The sequence below is a fragment of the Mustela putorius genome, unplaced genomic scaffold, assembly GCF_011764305.1.
Source record: "Mustela putorius furo isolate JIRA1106 unplaced genomic scaffold, ASM1176430v1.1 tig00003836_pilon_pilon_pilon, whole genome shotgun sequence".
Lineage (NCBI taxonomy): Eukaryota > Metazoa > Chordata > Mammalia > Carnivora > Mustelidae > Mustela > Mustela putorius.
In genome coordinates this window covers 35,424,208-35,446,870 of record NW_025421989.1, presented here as the reverse complement: position 1 = coordinate 35,446,870, position 22,663 = coordinate 35,424,208, and the positions used below count along the sequence as shown (strand labels likewise).

Sequence of the window (22,663 nt, the reverse complement as noted above, 5' to 3'; positions counted from 1 at the left end):
TAGGGAAATTTAAGCTTTCCCTACCTAAAGTCTAATGTGAATTCACATATTCTGTATAAATTCAATAACAAGATGGTAATTAAAATGTCTTCCTTGTCTTGATACTGAATCCCAGGAGGCAGTGAGAATAAACAAATGTAAAAAAACCCAAACAAACATGAAACCGTTTGTGTAACAGCCAATTCTGATTAAATAAAACCAGTTAGGATTTTATAAATTAAAATAGATTTAGTATTGAAATAACACAAATTTGGAATCATTATTAACTTTATTTGTCACTCTTTATAGACATTGGTCCACTTCCACATGAAAAGTAGAGAGCATTTACTTCCACTTAATATTCTAGAGAATGACGTACCACAAGCCATTAATAGTAACTTACACAAAGTTACTAAAATACATTTTTTATAGTCAAGCTCCAAGATGTCCCCCCAAAATTGGTTTTGGGGTATATCATTACAGATATCTCTAACTCCACAAAGCTGGTTTATTTTTAGATCAAAGTATTTTTAATATCCACCCCACGATGTGGATCACCAAACTTGCAGAAGAGGTTAAAACACAGCCACCCTGTCTGTCAGGTGCAGTTCTCAATCTGAGTCACTGGGGAAGTACTCCCACAGTTTAGGGCTACTTGAAGTTAACAACCTTCTGTCTTGTTTCAGAAATATTTACATCAGATTAAGATATTTAAAATGGTTCATGGTACAGAACAGCCCAAATGTCATTTTCACGTAGCCTGTGTAAGGAAGTTAATTAAGCACTCCTAAGTTTGTCTAATAAGTTCAGTGCATTTTCCCCAACATAAATAATGCAAGCTATTCTAAATGTTTTACATTTATTTCAGTGCACATTTCCAATGTTAAATGGAATGAAATTGTATTAAATGGTTATATTTGAGCATATTATGGACTCTATAGCACACAAATCAATTCACATCAATACTATAATTCACTCTAAAAGAACATCACAGGCACACGGAGAGCAAATTTTTTTTTTATATATATAAATTTGAAGTATACCATCTACTTTTAAACTACACTTAAAGATTTAATAAAACAGCCAATTTCCAAACCCCTTTTCTGGCTTGAGGAAAGTTCAATCCATTCGAATCTTCTGGTTTGTCATCCTATAAATAATGCTGTCATATCCAGGATCCATGTTCCAGATATTATAAGAGGTGATAATCACAGCCAAGGCCAAGGCAATCATTATCCAAAGTACCATGTTGAAAACCACCGCATATTCAAGGTTATACTTATATGCAAGGTTATAGGGGCTCGATGGGCTCTTCTACAACGAAGAAAAGAGGGAAGAATTTTAAGATCGGAAATTATCCCCATTTGGTAGCTCTGATTCGTTTATCAAACATTTATTCCTAGGTGGCATTAAGACATGCTTGTACCAGGAGAAGCCAAGAAGGGGAGCCTTCCTGGAAAGGGGAAGTGCATGGTCAGTGAAGTATAAGCCAGTCCAACTGCTTGAGAAAATGTGGCGACACCAGTATGGTCAAAGTGTGTGTATCCTGTGATCCAGCAAGTCCATTCCTTAGGGAAACCTTGTGTGTGTACCCAGAGCCACGCACAGCCACCTCCATTAATAGCACGGAAAATGTGGCAGGTCCACACAACGGGAGCCTGTGTGCCTCTGAAATGAGACCGCCAGCAAACAACACAGAAGACGAGCAAGCAGGATTCAAGTGCCCGTAAAACCAAACAACAGTGTTCAAGGATGAAATCCGTTCCATGGTCAAAATGTAAAGAAATCAAGGGCAGGATTCACAACTCGGGACAGCAATTACTGGCGTGGGGGCACAGGGGTAGCACTGGGAGGCTCAGAGGTACAGGTATCGTATTCCCTTCCCCACATGTTATACACTTAAGTATGCTCCATTTTAATTTTAAAGAGGAACACAAATGGCTCATTCAAACCCGTCTTCCTCCTGCTGGGGCCGAGGTGGAGTCTATCTACTGCTGGGCAAAGGCACTAGCCTTTGCTAGCCTTTAGTTGTTCAGGAGACTTCTTTCACTCTGGCTGAGGAACAAAAGCGAGGAGGAAAACAGCAGATGTGGCTAGACGCAAGTAAGGCATGGGCAACCTGGCCCTGAGCCTCGCTGCAGGGAGGAAACGTGCAGGAGTGAGTGACAGGGTCAGGTTTGTCCTAAAGGGACACAGAAGACAATGGAGCCTCAAAACCCAGCAACTGGCATGCTATAGGCACCTGAATGTTTCCTTCAACCTGGACTCTTTCCCTCAGACTGGTGAGAGTGATTTCAGTGGGAGAAAGAGGGTGGGCAGTCATCTGTGTGGGGAGCTTAGGAGACAAATGCAGAAAGATTTCACTCCTGAAGACCACTTTCTTTTGGGGGGCAATCAGGTTCTTTCTCCCTTTGTACAACTCCCCGCACCTTAGTATGTTCCCAGAGCTGCCCAGCCGTCACCACCATCTAGCTGCAGGACGTCCCCGTCACCCTATGCGGACACTCAAGCTGAGCGCCTCATTTCCTGCGGGGGGCTGGGGAGACCGCCCACACAGAGCTGAGGGGCAGAATGGTCTTCCCAGGGATGCTGGGCACCAGCCTCTCGTCTCCAAGTGCTTTAGTCTAGTAGAATGAACAAATACGACACCGCAATTTTCAGATTACACATAAAATGTTAATTCACTTCAAGTTCCTCTTCTTTATTTGCTCCCTAAGAATGTCTGTCTTACTGTGCTCTCAAAAGCTCTTTACATTTTGTCAGTATTTCTAGATGCTCTGTACTGGGAAAATTTTCAGGATCGTCTAGCCTGCCATATGGTCTTAAATACAGGTCCTCCCACGCCCATTAGAATAAAACCATCTCTAACCAGGCACATCTAGATTAAGTCCCACACTGAGATCAGTAAATGGGCTCATAAATAAATAAAAGGGGAGTGTCTATCAATGACTGTAGCTATTGGCTCCAATCTCTGAGACCAATGATAAGTAAGGTTCCTGGCCACAAATGTTCTGGAGCGTCCCCAGAGCTGCTCTGGTTTACATGCAAAGTACACACACGCTTTGCTATGCCTGGTGCCCTGGCCTAGGACCCTCTAAATGCTTCCAATCAAAGCAAGAGCCAGGCCAAAAACTTGCAGACGTAAATCAAATCCTTAGGTGTATGCACAGCAGATCCTGGAAAATGAGAGACTGGTCCACACAGACAACACACTTGCAGGAAAAGCGGACTCCAGGTGCGGAATCCTACATCGCACTCCCCCACATTCACTTCTCAGGTCTTCTCGTAAGAGCAATGTTTGAATGATCTTACTGGCTCTGACAGACTTACCCCCAACTCAGATTCTTGTATCATCTGATTACAAACAACCTGAGCCTCTCTGGGCGCCTGGGTGGCTCAGTGGATTAAGCCACTGCCTTTGGCTCAGGTCATGATCTCAGGGTCCTGGGATCGAGTCCCGCATCGGGTTCTCTGCTCTGTGGGGAGCCTGCTTGCCTCTCTCTCTGCCTGCCTCTCTGCCTACTTGTGATCTCTGTCTGTCAAATAAATAAATAAAATCTTTAAAAAAAAAAAAAAAAAAAAAAAAAAAAAAAAAAAAAAAAAAACCTGAGCCTCTCTGTCAAAATACACATGCCTATGTGGATAAGCAATCTAGGTTTTCACTGAAATTGTTTCCCAGATTTACTGTTCATCCATGTCGCCCACAGGTGACTGAGGATTTAGTGGGTTTTTAAATTTTAGTTTTAGAACAGTATAAAAATGTACTCACCGCTTGTTTTGCCTCAAGAATAGTCCTTGTCTTCCTGACAAGAGAGGTGTCAAATGATCTGACAGTCACTAATTCCACCACTGCATTCCCGCCATAAAGGTTGTACATGTCATCTGCAAACTGAAGACTTACTGACATTACTATGAACTGCGAACAGGCACTTCATGAAATAATGTGGAAGCTCTGCGTACCCACGAGAGTATACACTCCCCTACTGGCTAAGGAAATATGTGGTCTTAAAGGTTTGACTGTCAAAATACTCAGATAAGTGTTCATCTTCAACATATATTCAAATGCTCAAAATAAAATTGAGACAAGTTGTTGGCATATAAATTGGGGGAAGGGAAGTAGGAAAGGGAAATGAAATTTTTCCCAAGTGCTCGCTGGTTCATCACAAACACCTATAGAATTTACCTCACTGAAGAGCTGCAGGAGAGCAACTCCAAGGCCAGAGACAAACCAGCAGTTACCACATGTCTACTCAATGTCTGGTTCTGTGCTCAGGGTTTTCCTCCCATGATTTCATAGGGTTGATGGGGACAGAGTTTTGGGTAGGAAAGAGAAAAAAATTCTGGCAATGGATGGTGATGACAGTTGCACAATGTAAATGTACTTAATGCTACAAAACTGTACACTTAAAAATGGTAAATTTTATGTATTTTTCACAATTAGAAAAGTATTATGCTGGAGTTATTGACCCTTTCCTCTGCCATCTCTGCCAGCATTAGAGACATCCCAGGCACACCACTGACCCACTCCAAGCTTCATCACTAAAATTAGAGGTCCTCCAAAGGGGAGACTTCAGACTTCCATGAAGAAGCACTTAGTGAAATGCTCATATTCTAACCTCTCCCACCCCATCAATGATTTACCTTTTGCAGAGCATCAACAAGAATCTTGGAAGCATCTCTGAACTGTTCAGAATCTTCCCCATAATGCTTCCCAATTTCATCCAAACCTGCCAGCTCCAGTGAATATAAATCAGGAGAATGATCCTTGGCTAGATGCTTATGTCGAGACAACTGAGAATGAACAAAAGGAAATTGATAAAGTGATGTCAGACACAGCCACCTTGAGTTTGTATTGAACTCAGCTAGGCTGAACGGGGGGGGTGGGGGTGGGGAGGGGAGCGGGGCTCAGTCTTCTGCTCAGGTCACGATCCCAGAACCCCGGGATTGAGCCCCACATCAGGCTCCCTGCTCGGCAGGAAGCCTGCTTCTCCCTTTCCCACTCCCCCACTTGTGTTCCCTCTCTCGCAGTCTCTAATAAATGAAATCTTTAAAAATAAATAAATAAATAAATACACAAACTGGGCTGAAGGGAACCATAGCAGTGTGCCTTAAGATACAGATAGCCTAAAATGGTGGCAAGCAGAATCAGTTGAAATGGGAGTTTCTGATAAGAGCAAGTATGACTCTCTGAATATTTAATAAAAGCTCTAAAAAACAAACAAACAAACAAACAAACAAACAAAAAAACACCTTAAGCCAAAAAACTCTGATATGTGGGGCTCCTGACTGGCTGAGTGGGTAGAGCATGCGACCCTTCATCTTCAGGTCAGGAGTTCGAGCCTCACACTGGGACTACATCTAGCTTAAACAAACAAAACACCCTCAGATTCGGGCATCAGTATGAAACAGCTGACTGGACCAGTTGGATCCCAGGAGAACATGAGCCACCCAGTGCTCAGGGAGCAGATACCTCCCGCGTGCCCTCCTAGAGCACTTGGCTGGCCCCCAGCAAAAGACCTCCAGACCCCCCCACACCAACCTGCTGAATACTTTGGCCAACACCTTCAGAAGATGGCATACAGGTATGCTTTATTTTAGTCACAGGAGGAGTTTTTTTTTTTAAAATCACTCACACGTACAAAATACACTGCAGGTTTGTTTTTTTCCTTCCTGACTTGGTTGACAACATTATTAGCCCAAACTGTTATTTCTATTTTAGACCCAAAGATACAGAAACAGGAATAAGTCTTAATGTCTTTCAAGAAATCAACCTAGCCAAGTCAGGTCTCTGGAGAGGGAGGCCTCTGAGGCCTGTGCCCTTGAGGACATACATATACTTACGGTCTCTCCTGGAAGGAAAAATGCAAAATAATCCCACTGTAACAAGAGAGGAGTTCAGAATTCCCATCACCACTAATTTCTCAACTTCCGTGGTACTGTAAATCTAGGGCACAAACTTCAACTGGTCTATCAGGATTCTCGGGAAATGAAATACTAGAGGAGCCAACTTACCAAACTTGAAATGAAATACTAGAGGAGCCAACTTACCAAACTTGAAATATCATGGAGCACTTGCAATTCAGAAAGAAAGAGCAGGTCAACCTTTAGAGGGCCGAAAGAAATAAGCACTATTTTAAATCTGCATCCAAAATCTGTATTTGCCATTTATCAAGCAAGGCACAGGGCAGGATATTACAAATGTCAAGCACAGTAAGTGATTTTATGCAACAACTGTCCTCTATTTGGTAAGTTCATCTCAATCGCAAACGCACATAAAAACATTTCCTAATAAAAAATGTCATTCCCAGCACAGTGACTAGCACTCAACAGCTAGATCTTTGATAATGGTATGATAAAACACCCAAACTCTCAAGTGGTTTTCCCTCAGGGCATCCAAGTACTCGGACACTGTGGTGAGGCCCTGCCAGCGGCCCGCTCTGCTCATATTCCTTGAACATGTTCCGTATCGGAGAAGACAAGATGGCAGTGCTGGTCGTCCATGGTAGGTCAAGAGAAGAGGCTGCCACAAAGGTGGCATGCCATGTGGTGAACACAGCGGGAAACTGACAGGAGTCGAAAGTAAGAGTGCCTCCCTCCACTAGACTGCTGAGAATGAGCCAGAAAGAGGAGGCAACGCATTAGAGATGGCAGTGAGTAACGGTCTCTACGTGACCAGACCGACACAGCTCCGCCAGTCAGTAGTTTGTGTGACTCCTGGCCTGTCTGCCTTACCTGGTGGCAACCCCTGCACAAAAACAAAATACTATTTATTCAAGTCACCAAAAAAAGGTCTATTTGTTCATGAGATTCATTTAAAAATTATACTGAACAATCTACTCCAGCACAGTAAACTTGCCAAACTTGTCATTTCCTAAAATTCCACATCTGCTCTAAAATGAAGGAGCATAAGATGGAGAATCAGTAACGATATTCACGTATTCGATTCAATGGCGGCGCGTCTTACTTCACTGTTCCTGCTCAGAGAATTGAGCGGAAGTGAATTGAGAACCGAGTTTTCTTGGAACAGGCGATTTCGGAGCTGTCGTAATGTGACGGAGAGATCTTCAAAGACCGAGTTTGCCTTCCCCACCATATACACTCTCTGCAAGGAGAATCCAAAATTTTGTTACAGTCTGCAGAAGAATTCCAATATACAGAATATATATTTTTAAAAGTACATACACTACAGAGAGTATATGTAATTTTTCATACAAATAGTTTTAATGTTTTCATTAGGGAAAACATTTTTTTAAAGCACCTGAAGTAAAAACTGCATCACTTACCTCCTCACTGGGAGCCAACTGCAAAACTACAGGAGTTTCTTCAGAAAATAGGGAGTGAATGGAATTTGCAACGCTGTCAAGACTGAAAGGAACTGCCTGAAATTTAAGAGTAAGACCTCAATTATTGTTGGAACCCGAGGGGTAAGAAAAACCACTCAAAAACAAAAGAACCTTAAAAGAAAACAAGAACCCCCACCACTTATGGAAATTCAGAAGACCCAAATCATTTCCAAACACAGCCCTTTTGAGGGCACGTATAAAACAGCCCCTCAGTGGGCCACAAGTCTATTTCCTGTATGTCTAGATGGGAAAGAACTTTCCAACATGAAGGACACAACACTCTTGCATAAGACATAATTTTTTAGTGGCAGTTCATGTACTTTAAGCAATTCATTCCATTTTAATATTGTGTCACAATGAATGTATATTCTATTTTTAATTTTTTAAATAATTTTTAAAAAGATTTTTTATTTACTTATTTGACAGAGAGGGAGAGATCACAAGTAGGCAGAGGAGGCAGGCAGAGGGGGAGGGGGAAAGCAGGCTCCCTGCTGAGCAGAGAGCCCGATGCGGGGCTCGATCCCAGGACCCTGGGATCATGACCTGAGCCAAAGGCAGAGGCTTAACCCACTGAGCCATCCAAGCACCCGGAATGTATATTCTATAATAAAGTATTGACTTGTGGGATGCCTCGGTGGCTCAGTCGGTTGGTCCCACATCGGGCTCCTTGCTCAGTGGGGAGCCTGCTTTTCCCTCTGCCTGCTTGTGCTGACAAATAAAATAAAATCTTTAAAAAATAAAAATAAAAAATAAAGTATTAACTTGTAAGAGGAGGTCTGAAGAATTTAAAGAATTAAATTTCACTGAAAGAATACTAGACCTCATTTTTCATTTCAGAATTTAGAAAATGTTGGACTTAAGGGTTTATCTCCAGATAGACTGAAGACTCAGATAAAGCATGTCACAAGAATTTTGAAGCCTCTATCTTGGGACCACATGATATCAAATTGGAATAACCAATTGTAGTAAAATCTACTTTTTTCTTGAATTTTTTATTAAAGTATAATATACATACAGCATAGTGCATAAATCCTGAGCTAACAGCTAGAGGAGTATTTCCAAATGGATACCTTCATAAAGCCTAACCAGATCAAGACAACATTATCAGCACTCTAAAAGGCTCCCCCAGCCATGCTCTCCACCCCCCAGGGTAACCAAAAATTCTGACTTCCATCCGCATAGATTAGTTTTTACCCATTTTTTAGAAGAAGTTATGGTCACTCTTCCCTTCAAAAAATTGTTATTCTCAGTATTACTGTAGTAAACCAAGCAGTATGATAGTGTTTTAATGGAAATTTTTAGTGATTTTTTTTTTTTAAAGATTTTATTTGTCAGAGAGCACAAGCAGGGAGAGCAGCACACAGATTCCCCACTCAGTAGGGAGCCCTGATGTGAGACTCGAACCCAAGACCCCAAGATCATGACCTGAGCCAAAGGCAGACACTTAACTGAGCCACCCAGGCATCCTTAATTCCCTTTACTACTGAAAGGTTAATAATTATAAGTAGCAAATTAATGCTAACATGGTACAAGCAGAAATAAGTATGATTAATCTTTGATAAATTTAATTTTGATGCTGGGATCTCATCTAGTTCATGATATTGTGAAATAAAACCACTTTCTTCTTAATCAAGATGTATATTAACTCTTCACAGAATTCTCTTAAAATAAGTTGTGGAGTAACTGCGGAAGGGGGAAGTCCCATTTGCGAAAGCGCTCGGTCACAGGGCCCTCTCCTCCAGCCGCCACACAAGCTTCGGAGGAACACGAGCGCTGGGACACTCTCCCGCCTTTCACCTAGGGAAAATAGCACTTGTATCAGGAAAGTTGAAGATTAAAGGTAACATATCCTTAGCAATCAGCCTGGAGAAGCTGCTGAGTCAGAGGAAAGCCAAACTGTGAAGGAAAAGAAAAAATAATACAGACCATGAAGCTCAAAAAGGAAAAAGCTCAGCCGCTTAAAGCTCCTGTTTTCTTCCACTGTAGTACAAGGATGTGTGTGTTTGTCCTGGAGAGAATGAAATTTCTGTATCTATAGAACTTGAAATTCTAATGAAAGGCGCTAATCAAACAGAAGCTTCATTACGGAGAATTAAGACACTCTGGTTTATTTTAGATTTTGTGGATTTTGCCCTCTGAGTCTTGTATTTCATTCACCACCCACTGTCAAGAGAAGTATTAGCAGTCAGTCAGGGTCAAGCAACAACATGAGCTCTCTTCACAGCTTCCACTCAGGTAAAATAAGGCTAGTGTGTTAAAAATGCTGAGTTCTGGACTGCATGCAAATTAAAAATCTTAATAGCATTTTGGATTTGTATACATTTATTTTAAAGGGATCTTCAACAATAATTTTCACAGAAATTGCCTTCTTAATATTACTAACATTAAATTCTTTTTTAAAACTGCCTTTGGATTTTTATGGTCTCCTTTCTTACATTTATTCTAAAATTCTTCTGGTTTCTTCAGCTCATTAATTTCCAATCTTTTGAACTGTCTAACATGTGCATTTAAGTTATCAATTTTTCCTTCCTTACCACTTTAGCAGCACCCCACCATTTTTTTTTTTTTAAGATTTTATTTATTTGAGAGAGAGACAGTGAGAGAGAGCATGAGCGAGGAGAAGGTCAGAGAGCGAAGCAGACTCCCCGTGGAGCTGGGAGCCCGATGTGGGACTCGATCCCGGGATTCCGGGACCATGACCTGAGCCGAAGGCAGTCGTCCAACCAACTGAGCCACCCAGGCGTCCCCACCCCACCATTTTTAAACATACGGTATATTCACTGATACTCAGTTTCAAATAATTTCAAAACTTCCACTGTGATTTTTCTCTTCAACTCATGAATTATCTGGGAGTCCATCTATTCCAACTAACTTTTCCTGCTGATTTTTTTTTTTTTTAATTTTTTTTCAAGAGAGGGGCACCTGGGTAGCTCAGTTGGTTAAGCATCAAACTCTTGATTTCAGCTCAGGTCATGATCTTGGGTTCTAGAGAACAAGCTCTGGGGAGTGGGGGGTGGCACAGGGTTCCACACTCCGTGGAAAGTCCACTTCTCCCTCTTTCCCTCTGCCTCTATCCTTCCCCTCAGCTCACATGCTCTTTAAAATAAATCAGAAATGTTTCCAAGAGTTACATAGGAAAAAAGATGATACAGTTTAAAGACACGAACAGGGGCGCCTGGGTGGCTCAGTGGGTTAAAGCCTCTGCCTTCAGCTCCAGGGTCCTGGGATTGAGCCCCACATCAGGCTCTCTGCTCAGCGGGAAGCCTGCTTCCCACCTCTCTCTGCCTGCCTCTCTACCTACTTGTGATCTGTCAAATAAATAAAAATCTTAAAAAAAAAAAAAAAGACACAAATAGTTCTATGAGACTTTCCCTGAAAAATAAGTTTAAAGAAAAACGCTTGCCTCCCCATTTCCCATTCCCAAGGCCCCCACTTTCAAATCCTTTGTTTCGGGGCACCTGGGTGGCTCAGTAGTTAAGCGTCTGCCTTCGGCTCAGCTCATGATCCCAGGGTCCTGGGATCAAACATCAGGCTCCCTGCTCAGCTGGAAGGAAGCCTGCTTCTCCCTCTTGTCTCCCCTAGCTTATGTTTCCGCTCACTGTCTCTGTTACATACATACATACATGAGAAATCCTTTGTTTCCTTTTCCTTTTGCCACCATCTCTAAATGTGTTTTTAATACTACATCTTGATTTTTCCATTTGAGAAATCTATTTACTGCTGAGTAAAGAAAATGAGGATTTAGCTTTCCCACGTCACCAACCACAGCCCCCCCCCATAAGTGCACTCCGTTTCTAGGTCTTCACCTTCCTAAGAGTCATAATTTTCATTGGATCCATATCATTTCACTATGATAACAATGTAAACTGTATTCTCGGCCTGCCCTTATACTCGACAATCACTGCTTTTTGGTTCTTGCTCCTCTAGTCCCTATATGGCAATGAGAAATCTGCTTTCTACTCATCCCTTTGAAAAGACAATGTCTTTTTTCTGATAGCTTTTAAGATTTCCAGTGCGCTTTAAATCTGAGGAACCATCTATTTTGCTTTTACCATTTCCAAATACATTTTTATTTACTTCTTATTTACTGAAGTATAGTTGACATGCAATATTATATTAGTTTGCAGGAGCACAACACCGTGATCTGACATTTATACACATTATGAGATGACTGCCACGGCAGGTCTGGTTACCATCTGTCACCAAAGTGACTGCAGTCTTACAGAGTGTATTCCCCAAGCTGTAACTTTACATGCCCGTGACTTGTTTGTAACTGGAAGTTTGTACCTCTTCATACCCGGCAACTATTTACTCCATCCTCCCTACCCTTCCAAGTACATTTTTAAGGTTTCGTTTTCAGATTTAACTGCACTGTGGTCACAGAGGGTGGTTTGTTTATTTGATACTAATTACCCATTATTTGTTGCGATTTGCCTTATGGCCCTTTGCAACTATGTACATGGACCTTTGTAACTATGTCATATGTGCTTAGAAATTATTTGTATTAGACCACAGAAAGTCTGAAAAATCCCCCCAAATCATCATACAGACTAGTCTTACAATGCCATGAGATTAGAAGCTGAAAAATTTAAAGTTATTTGAAAAGAACCCACACATTAAACACTTCTAAATAACTCATGGGTTAAAGAAATCACCAGATAAATTATGAAATATTTAGATGTGAATATTAATGAATGCACCACATATCAAGGTCTTCAAACTGCCTCACGGTTTTCTGTCCCTTTCTTGAACTCCTCCATGATCATTAACATGTGGGTTTTCTCATCTCCTGGGAACTGGTCTATTACCTGTAGTTCTAAGGGGATGAATTTGGTTTTTGCACCTAAGGACTCGCTCATGGCATTTTTTTCCTCGCAAATGCTCTATAAATTACGTTTCTTCTTCTTCTTCTTTTTTTTTTTTTTTAAAAACCAAAGCAGCCCTGAGTGGTGGAGGCATCCCAACGGGGTGGATCGTGTGAGCTGGGAGCACACAGCCCTGCACAGCTTTGAGTCTGGAGTTCCGAATTCCCTTAGGGGACACTTGGGGTCCTCCTGCCAAGAGAAGCCAGCCAGCTCTTCCGTGGCAATCCCAGGGCAGCTGGGGTTTTACCAGCCCTCATCCTGAGAACAACACATTTTATAGCCTCCGGCTTTCCGCAAGAAACTTGGAGGTCTGGTTCACCACTGTGGCTCCTGAGCTTTCCTTTCCTATCTGACAGCTCTGTGTATCCCTGCCTTGCTCAAAAGTTCAGCTATGTGAGGTCTCAGTTGATGACTTCTCTGCGCTGGCAGTGGACAGAGGGCCTCTCACAACAGCTCGGCCTGCCCTACAGCCTAAAAAGCCAGTGAAGGAGTAAGTGAACGAGCAAAAGAGCCTCCAGTCTCCTACTTACACAAAATCGCAAGTAAAATTCGGATGGGAAGGTGACAAGATAATGGACAAGAAAATGTAGACAAGAGAAGGGTGTTTATAACACAATTCAAAACGACAGCTGACAAGATTAAAAATGCATGCCTTTAATTTTTTCTAATACTCACATTCTCCAAAGGGTACGAAATGACACGGCCCGGGGGCAGAGCAAGCTTGTCGACTCCCTTCACCATCACCATCACCGTAGCCCGAGGACGATGGAACAGGTTTCCCACTGCAAGTCCTGGCCAAGAAAGGTCCTAAACATTGGAAAGCAGGAGATGGCGCTTAATTATCCACTCCAGGAACCACTGAGCAGAGTCAAGGGGCTCCTGGATGACCCTGGCAATGAAAATTCAAGGCGTGGCTGGGGGGGGTGGGGGGGGGGAGAAACGGGGGCGGCAAACGTTTCATTTAAGGCCGCAGTTGCCATCTCCAAACCAGAACAGGGATTTCGACCTTCATGTTCTCAAACTTCCACAGATCTACAACAAAGTCTACTAGCAAGTCCTCTCAAACTTTTTGTGGAAGAAAGTGGACAAGTAAACAAAATGCAGGTCCTTTTCAAATCCCAGATTATAAGCTCTTCTTCACAGAACCATGGGCGTCTTCTCCCCCCACACAGTCACTTGCCCTTAAGGACAGCCTGGCTTTTCTCTTTCATAAGGACGCAGTAGAACTGCCATTAAAAGTCTTCCCTTCAGACTAAGCTTGTCATACATCAAATTCCTGCTGAAAGTAGCTCACATTAATTTACTAATAATTATTTCTCAGGGTTACTTTGACAGCCATTCGTAATCAAATTTAAGTCTGTGAAGGAGGTACAAACTTCATCCTTAAATGTAAGCAACCAGCCACGGCCCTACAGGGCACTCAGGGGCTCCAGACCCAGGCCCGGTAGAGGCAGCTCCCTCACACTGCTGCTTCTGGCTTCAAGGGCACTCAGGACCCAGGAGGAAAGATCCTTTGGCTGACTGGTGGTATCTAGAAACCACAGCAAATGCACTGAAGTTCCGAAGTGGGAAGAGAGAAGTGGGAAGACAGCAAGACAGAGCAGACTGCATCCGTCTCCATGCCCTCAGCCGCAGACCTCTCGTTCCCCCAGGCTCTACACCCCCTCCACCAAGTCTCGAAAGCAGCCAGGTACTCAACGGCTTATGGCTTTACTCCCACAGCTACTGATCGCACTAAATTCTTAGACTCAAGCAGGATGCAGATACGTTTTACCATGTATAATACACTGCAATAGACTGAACGTGTTCCCCCCCCAAGTCACGTTGAAAGTTATTCCCCAATGTGACAGTATTAGCAGCGGGCCTTAGGGAGGTTATTAGCCTCACAGTGGGCTTAGTGCCTTAAAAAAAGGAGCCCAGAGAGTTCTCAACTTCTCCCCACCATGTGAGGACACGAAAAGAAGTCAGCAGTCTGCAAACTGGAAGAGGGCCCTCACTAAGAATCCGACGGGCTGGCACCCTGATCTTAGACTTCTCACCCTCAAAACTGTGAGAAATGAATTTCTATCATTTATAAGCCATCCAGGCTATGGGATTTTCTAACAGCAACCCAAACTGAGACATACATCTATTGTGTACTGAAAATAAAGTAAAATTGTACATCCTATTAATGGGGCAGATAAATTCTCATATATGAAGAACATCAACACTATGAATAATTACATGGTTAATGATTGATGATGGTTTGGTTTCATAAGCCAAGCTTGTAGCACGTCTCCAAATCTCTTCAACCACAAATGAGTTTTGCTTTTGTAATCTGTACCAAATATACCTATGTCTCCTTCTTGCTTTCTTGGGCTGTTAGCAGAAAAATCAACAAAAATACTTTCAGAAGTAGCTCCCAATATCTTTTTAAAAATACACATAACTTCTGGGCGCCTGGGTGGCTCAGTGGGTTAAACCTCTGCCTTTGGCTCAGGTCATGATCTCAGGGTCCTGGGATGGAGCCCCACATCGGGCTCTCTGCTCAGCAGGGAGCCTGCTTCCCCCTCTCTTTCTGCCTGCTTCTCTGCCTACTTGTGATCTCTCTCTAGCAAATAAATAAATAAAATCTTTAAAAAAAGAATACACATACTTCTTTAACAGAGAAGCCCATAGACAATGCAGCCACATCTGGGATTCGTTCTCCTGGTATAGGCCAATTTCCATCTCGGAAAACAACAGACCCAGGTGATCTTAATATACTAAACTCGTTCCCCAAAACACCTGGAAGAAAACAGATTAATAAATGATCAACATCATACATCTTTTGCACCCATGTAGAAAATTATTAAATATAAAACATGTTTACCCATTCTCCACCGACTTAAGATACTACGTATTACTGGACAAAATGCTGAATCCCAAACATCAACAAATTCTTTTTCAAATATTGCTCTACAGAACCAAAGTACATACATTCTGCAGAGGCACACTGATGAAACAGGATTCTCCCAATAATCAAAATGCCGTCCTACAGGTGTCTCTTAAAACAGGGGCAATCGGCAAATTGGCAAGAATTAGAAATCAATGGCATTTCTCCAGAATTTAAAAAGCAAACGAGGGGCGCCTGGGTGGCACAGGCGGAAGGGCATGTAACTGCTGATCTTGAGGTTGTAGAGTTGAGGCCCATGTTGGATACAGAGATTAAGTAAATAAATAAAACTTTAAAAAATAAATAGGGGGTGCCTGGGTGGGTTAGAGCCTCTGCCTTCGGCTCAGGTCATGATCTCAGGGTCTTGGGATCAAGCCCCTCATTGGGCTCTCTGCCCAGTGGGGAGCCTGCTCCCTGCCCCACCCTCCCCATCCCTGCCCCAGCGCTGCCTCTCTGCCTACCTGTGATCTATCTGTCAAATAAATAAATAAAATCTTTTAAAATAAATAGATAAATAGATAGATAGATAAATAAATAAATAAATAGGGGCGCCTTGGTGACTCAGTAAGTTAGGCAGGCATCTGTCTTTGGCTCAGGTCATGATCCCAGTGTCCTGGGATCGAGCCCTGTGCCAGGCTCTCTGCTCAGCAGGGAGTCTGCTTTTTTTCTCTCCCCCCTGCCCCCTGTTCTCTCCCTTTTGCAAATAAATAAATACAATCTTTTAAATAAAAGCAAACAAACCCCTGGCACAGACTAAAAAGAAACTTGAAATCTCTAAATTATTTCTGCCATCCACCCTGTCTTCAAAATGCAAATTCATAAAATTCCTAGTATTTCACTCTAAAACTCGAGCAAGTCACCAAATCTTAGGATAGAGATTTTTCTTCATATCCCATAAGCAAACCTAATGAAATGAGGACAGTCAAAGGCAGAGGGTCGGAGGGGGACTGGTCATGTTACTAGTCAGAACAGAAACAGTGCAGAGTTTTTAGAAGCCAAGTGTAAGAAACAGTATTTCCAACGCGTCTATCAAGAGGCTGAGAACAGGATTTCTGTAATAATAAAGCCAACAAGTCTTAGGGTAAGGAGCCTGAGATAAACAGACCAAGGATGAGAATAAAGGGCCTGTTTCATAAACCCCCCAAAGATGAGGTATCTGGCCTCTTTAGCCATTCTATGTTAACCCAATGATGTCCAGCTTGCACAAAGAAAACTTACGGAAACTTTCAGATTTCTATGAAAAGATCAGCTCCAAGTCCAAAACAAATCTTGGCCCATGCTTACGTAGCATGGGAAAATCAGACTTCAGTAAAGCATCACGGTTATTCTCTTGACCTAAGGAAAGCACCACTTACAGGGTATGGGAATAAAGTCAGAAGCAACAATAAATGTTTTGGTGTTGCGGTATTGACAGTAAATAAAAGGCCTCAGGATGGTGCTGATACAACATGAAGAGTTAGAAGTTTCAGTTCTGCACAGCTGCCAGAGCAGGAATTTCCAAAATGTTCTAGCCGAAGGCAGGCCAAAAAGAAGAGCAGAGCGGAATGGTTGTCGGTAACTGACAGACATCCTGGTTCACGACAGCGATGCTCACTGCCAATGCTAAGGAAAATGAGGCAGCAAGAGACCTACCCTTTCCAAGTCCCATACACGAATTTAAAGAACCACACTGGATCTGGAGATAGTCCTGTTTGCCCTATTTGCTCAAACCTAGCAAAGAAAGCTCTGCTAAATTACTCTGCCCCAACACCGTAGGTAGACTCCCCACTTCTGTGTCTGCACGACAATCCTTCGGGAACCCTGGGCTTTTAGAAAAACTTATAGGTGAGGCCTCCTAGACTGAGAAACTGCTGCTTAATCCAGGTTTCTCCTGGAGATCCAACAGGAAGTCTCCCATTCTCTACTAGAATATACCAGTCAAGGGGAATGCTGCCTCAACTTACAAACCCAATGTCGGCCAGCAGTCATCTCCATTGTCCCAACTTTCCAATTCCCCCAAAAGGCCCTTGTGGTACTCAACTGAAAGGAGCTTCCCAACTTCTTGCAACTTATTTTATCACCCCTGCCTCAGTTTTACCAAATAACCTCACCTCCAGCTTGGAAAGAGAGCAGAGGAATCCCACCCACTGCCTGCTTCCCCTCCCCACCAACCACAAATTTATCTGCACCAGCGTCTGGCCTTATCTTCTCTCCCTCCAGAGGCTGGCAGGGACGTCCCTCCTCCAGTCTAACATGATCCCCGCATTCAGCCTTCTCAGGGACCTTCATTCACTCACCACTTAGTCATTCAGTGTTTATCACAGGCCGCTATTCTGGGAGGACAAGGGTCAGGAGTTAGGGCGCTATGTGGCTGCAGGCATAAAAAGCTGGCCCGTAGGACAAAAGCTCCACGAGGGCAGAGATTTCTATTTGTCTTGTTCACACAATATCCCCCAGGAGCTGAAAACAGTGCCTGACACACAGTGCTCAAAAAATAGTTGCTGAGGGACGCCTGGGTGGCTCAGTTGGTTAAGCGGCTGCCTTCGGCTCAGGTCATGATCCCAGCGTCCTGGGATCGAGTCCCACATCAGGCTCCTTGCTCCGCAGGGAGCCTGCTTCTCCCTCTGACTCTTCCTTCCACTCTGTCTGCCTGTGCTCGCTCTCATTCACTCTCTCTCTGACAAATAAATAAATAAAATCTTTAAAAAAAAAAAAATAGTTGCTGAGTTCCTGAATGAAGCCACGCCTCCTACTACAAACTTCCCACTTTCAACTGGCTCTTTCAGCATAAAAATACACTTTGGGAAGGGAGGGAGACCTGGGTGGTTCAGTCGTTAGGTGTCTGCCTTCAGCTCTCAGGTCATGATCCCAGGGTCCTGGGATCGAACCCCACATCGGGCTCCCCACTCAGTGGGAAGCCTGCTTCTCCTTCTCCAACTCCCCCTGCTTGTGTTCCCGCTCACTGTGTCAAATAAACAAAATTCTAAAAAAAAAAAAAAAAAAAAAATTCACTTTGGTTGCTCCCTTTCTAAACGACAATCACAAAACCGAGCTCCTCTGGTCCTACCAGCCTCAGCCTCCCTTCAGAGGAAGGATCCTGGAAAAGCAGCCAATGCCTCTTTGCTTCTCTACTTCTTCATCTCACATTACCACCTAACCCACAGCTCTGGACTCCCCTGTACCACTGAAACGCCTCACCAAATCCAAAAGACAATTTCAGCCCTTAATTTATTTAAAACTTCTCACAGCACCTGATCCTGGGCAACTCCCTCCTTAAAAGTCTCCTGGCTTGACCTTCACGAAGCTGGGCCATACCCCGCCTCCCCACCCCAGTCCCTCTAGCAGTTTCCCCTTGTTTCTTTCCCTTTCATTTTAAAACAGATGGCCAAACTTTTTCGATTTCAACTCTTTCAGTACAAAATATGAAAGCAGTCCCAACATAGATATATTTATTTATAAAGGACACTCTTGTAGAATAGACTGTACATTCATAATATATTTCAAAGCACACAAAAACAAAATTTTAAAAAAGGATGAGATACTTGTGTAATAATTTTCCCAATTTAATCAGAAGAAAACATGAGACAAACCCAAATTTTTTAAAAAAGATTTACTTATTTGAGAGAGAATGAGTGAGAGAGAACATGAGAGAGGAGAAGGTCAGAGGGAGAAGCAGACTCCCCAAGGAGCTGGGAGCCCGATGCGGGACTCCACCCTGGAAGTCTGGGATCATGACCTGAGCCGAAAGCAGCCGCTCAACCAACTGAGCCACCCAGGCGCCGCTGAGACAAACCCAAATTGACGGACATTCTACAAAATATCTGATCAGGATAGAGCCTGGGTGGCTCAGTGGTTGTCTCTGCCTTTGGCTCGATCTCAGGGTCCTGGGATTGAGCCCCGCATCAGCCTCTCTGCTTAGCAGGAGACTGCCTCTCTGCCTACTTATGATCTGTCTCTGTTAAATAAATAAATAAAATCTTTCAAAAATATCTGATCGTTACTATTTAAAAAAAAAAAAAAGGAGATAAGAAAAGCTATAAAGTTCTAGTATCTTCTTCTGGAATCCCAAGAGATCACCTAGCATACTCCACTTTTAAGATCTAAAGGCTCCATTCTTGAAACTTGCTGCTTTCCTATCCTTAAATCCCTTTCCCTGGCCGAGCCTATCTATGACTCAGGCAACAAACGCCAAAAACACTGATGGCTCCCAGACTTTAACTGACAGCCCAGATTGCTCTTCTGCCTTAGACCTACGTACCCAACAGCCTGCTATGCATTCCACCCCAACCCCCCTTTTTTAAAAAGCATTTCCTTCTAAGTTCCATGAGTCCTTCAAACTCATTAAGTTCCAAACTGAACTGACCCTCCTTCCACACACTCCCTTTGTATTCTCTATCCGGAAGGATGACAGCACCTTCCAGGCAGCTGCTCCCACTGGCCATCTTTAAATCATTCCTCAGCACCACAGCCAATCACTGAATTCCACTGATTTTTTTTTCTTCTTATCTCAAAAACTTTCCCCTCCAGGTCCAGTGCATACTCCCAGGCCCTTACCGGACTTGCCAGAACTGGCCGCCTTATGACCTGTCACACCACTCTGAGCCAGCCTTTCCAGCACTTTTTCAAAACACAAGCGTGTTCATTCACCCATCAGCTTAACTACCTTCACTCGCAGCCCAGAGCTGCTGAGACAAAACCCTAAACATAACACCCAAGGAACCTCACCAACCTTACTTCTGGTGGCTCCGCAACTTAACCCTTGTACATTCCAGCACCACCAAACTATTGGCTCTTTTGCTCTCACACAGGCCTTTCTGTCTAAACTGCGCCCCACCCCCGCCAACTACCTATTTCACATATTTGCCCAGGGAGGATACCCCGCCCGAGGGGTGGGGTGGGGGGGAGTTCCCTCCATCTCCCCATCCCGGGCTAGGGGGTAAGTATCCTTCCCTTTGGGAACTCCCACCATGCTATTCTGTGATCAATGAACAGTGGATGGAATCAATAAGTGAAAAAATAAATAGGTCCTACTCTTGACCTCTGGGGCACCACTGATAACATCAAATCCCTCTTCCACATTACACTCCTTCAAGTTCCACGTGTTTGCCCTTGGCCTTTCCTCTCCAGGACAAGCATCTGTTTTTCAAATACTCCTCATGACATGGTATTCATAACCCTAGTTCCCTTCCTCTAGTCTCTCTCGGGTTTAGTTAACACCATTTTAAAGGACTTATTTACTTCCTCAAATAGAGAAGTCCAATCTCTTAGAGATGTTTTCCACTAAATCACATTTAGTCATTGTGGAAAACAGTAATTTAACCTCAGGTGACAAGACCAAGGAATACAGAAACTGACAAGACCAGATTCTTAGTCTGTATGAACTAGACTATTCTAGTTAAGAAAGCATGCTCAAACGGTGTACAGAAGCAAATACTTTGCCTCAGACCAAAACAAACCAAAAAACCCTGAAACCTCACCGAATCAAAATAGTATCAGTCAACATTAAAAGATGGCATTTCAACAGATATTCAATTAAATCACACTATGGAAGTTAAGATTTTTAAATTTCGAAAACTGAATTTAAAACAAAAGAAAAACATCCCTCAAAATAACTTACTAGATAGATCAGGATAACCATTCGGGAGCCAGAAGCAGAAACCAAAGGAACAAAACATCCCTAAAACCTTAGGGATATGAAAGTAAGTATAATTATCATCGACACACAATCCTGAGCACATCTCCAGGAATGGAGCGGACCTGCAGATTTCAAGACCGTCAGTGGCCTAACCTCATGCAGAATTAAACCACAATTCTAAAAGTGGGTCGGGTCATCCCAACACCTCACACAGATTTTTAAGCTATAGGTTTTAAACAGGCAGAACCGCATTTCTCCAAGTTCTCAACTTGGCCTCTTGTTCGCCACCGTTGGAGCCCCCAGTCCAGGCCCTCATCATCCCCAATCAGGAGCATTTCCATCACCTGTGCCACAATACACATAATGATGGAAAGACCCATGCTCTGGGGCCAGCTGATCCGGGTTCAATTCCATCTTTGCTGCTTACTACCTGCGTGTTGTCGGGTAATTTATTTAAGCTTGACTACCCTGTAAATCGAGGATGATGTCCTCTTCTAAGGACTACTGTAAAATTAAATGACTCAAATGATACATAGTAAGAGGCCAAATACTAGCGGACTTGCTGAACACGAGGGAACCTAGGTTCCACTCAGAAAGCTACCATTTACTTGACATAGGGCTTTCAGAACGTGACTCACATCTTAGTTTCCAAATGCTTAAAATGGAGAACCCTAAAAAACTACTCAGAGGTACTCTGAATTGGCCTTTAGAAAGAATCCTACAAAAACAATTACCACACCTCCAACTTTTGTATTCTGAAACACGTAAAGGAGAAGACTTCGCCAATTACCGATGACAACCGCTAGAAAAGAAAACACCAGAAAAATGCAAGAAAACGCAGCATCTGATGGCAGCTCAGAAGTCGACTTTCCCTTCCTCGCAGACGGCTGCGGTTCCACAGTTAATTGGGAAATGCATCCCCGCGCCTCCGAATCCGGAAGACACAGGCGGCGGGACCTGCGGCCGCGCCTTCCTGGAAGAAGCGGAGGGTTGAGGCCGGCTCAGGTGCCCCCACGCAGCCCGGCCCCGCCCTGGCAGCTCGCCAGGCCTCGCCGCCACAGGTCGGTCCGACGAGAAGGCCCAGAGGGAGGCGGCTGGGGCGAGGCCGCCGCCGGTTGCCCGCACTGCGGCACCCGCCCCGCTGCTGCCCACCTGCGGCCGCCCCCGACCCCCCGAGGCTCCCGGCCACTCCTAACGCCCCCCGGCCGCCCCGGTCCTCACCCGCCGCCAACAAGGACAGGAGCACCACGAGCGCAGCCATGGTCCCGCGGTGGCCACAACAGCAAAGGGCGGCACGGACCGGGCCGGCAGAAGGCAAGCGACCACCGCAACGATAGTGAGTGACGCGCTCCGCCTCGTCCCAATTCCTTGAGACCGCCCCGTCGTCGCCTCCGCTGGGACGCTGCCGCCTTCTCCACCAATCGCCAGCTACGTCGCGGCCTGCGCGAGAGGCGCAGGCAGAGGAACGCCTGCCTTATGGGCGGAGCCTAACGTGATAGATGCAAGGCCCTGCCAATGGCAGGCAGCGATCGGGGAGCCGGGCAGCTCCGCCCCCCGGCCTGTGACCACCAGTCACGAGGTGGATCGTAGGGCCGAGGGTCGGGGATGTGGGGGATGACGGAGCCCTTGGATGGATCTCAACGGCCCACGGGGTGGGGCTGCCGCCCAATTGCGGATCCCTTGGCCAATCTCCAGTGATAGTCTCCAACCGGGGTGTCTGCCTTTCCCGGTGACTTGGCTCCGCCCCGCTACGGGTGCAGCTGTGGAAGCTGCGGGGTTGGTTTGGATTTTGTTCTAACAATTGCACAGATGCTGAGCACCTGCTGGGTAGAAGCCTGGCGCCTCCGGGAGGACCTGCTCTCCAAGCAGGAGTGCCAGATAAAATACAAGACGCCTAGGTAAATTTGAATTTCAGATGAACCACGAATGCTTTTTAGTATAAATATGT

General features: G+C 44.2%; 1 protein-coding gene across 1 annotated transcript; it reads right to left on the bottom strand.

Moving 5' to 3' along the window:
* Positions 1–249: 249 nt before the first annotated feature.
* On the bottom strand, positions 250–22,114 carry ATP6AP2 (ATPase H+ transporting accessory protein 2). The gene is made up of 9 exons (XM_004754908.3): positions 21,937–22,114; positions 14,823–14,953; positions 12,863–12,994; positions 7,263–7,358; positions 6,944–7,081; positions 6,028–6,081; positions 4,621–4,770; positions 3,749–3,868; positions 250–1,293 (listed from the first exon to the last, which is right to left on the bottom strand). The coding sequence occupies exons 1-9, from the start codon at positions 21,974–21,976 to the stop codon at positions 1,099–1,101; spliced, it is 1,056 nt and encodes a 351-aa protein (XP_004754965.1). The 5' UTR covers positions 21,977–22,114; the 3' UTR covers positions 250–1,098.
* Positions 22,115–22,663: the final 549 nt, after the last annotated feature.

Excerpts from the sequence above, each read along its gene's own strand:
- ATP6AP2 (XM_004754908.3), bottom strand. The coding sequence starts at position 21,976 with ATGGCTGCGCTCGTGGTGCTCCTGTCCTTGTTGGCGGCGG. Across the intron at positions 7,082-7,262 it reads AGTTGGCTCCCAGTGAGGAG|AGAGTGTATATGGTGGGGAA; the intron begins GTAAGTGATGCA and ends TTCTCCTTGCAG. Across the intron at positions 6,082-6,943 it reads CTCTGAGCAGGAACAGTGAA|GTTGACCTGCTCTTTCTTTC; the intron begins GTAAGACGCGCC and ends GGCCCTCTAAAG.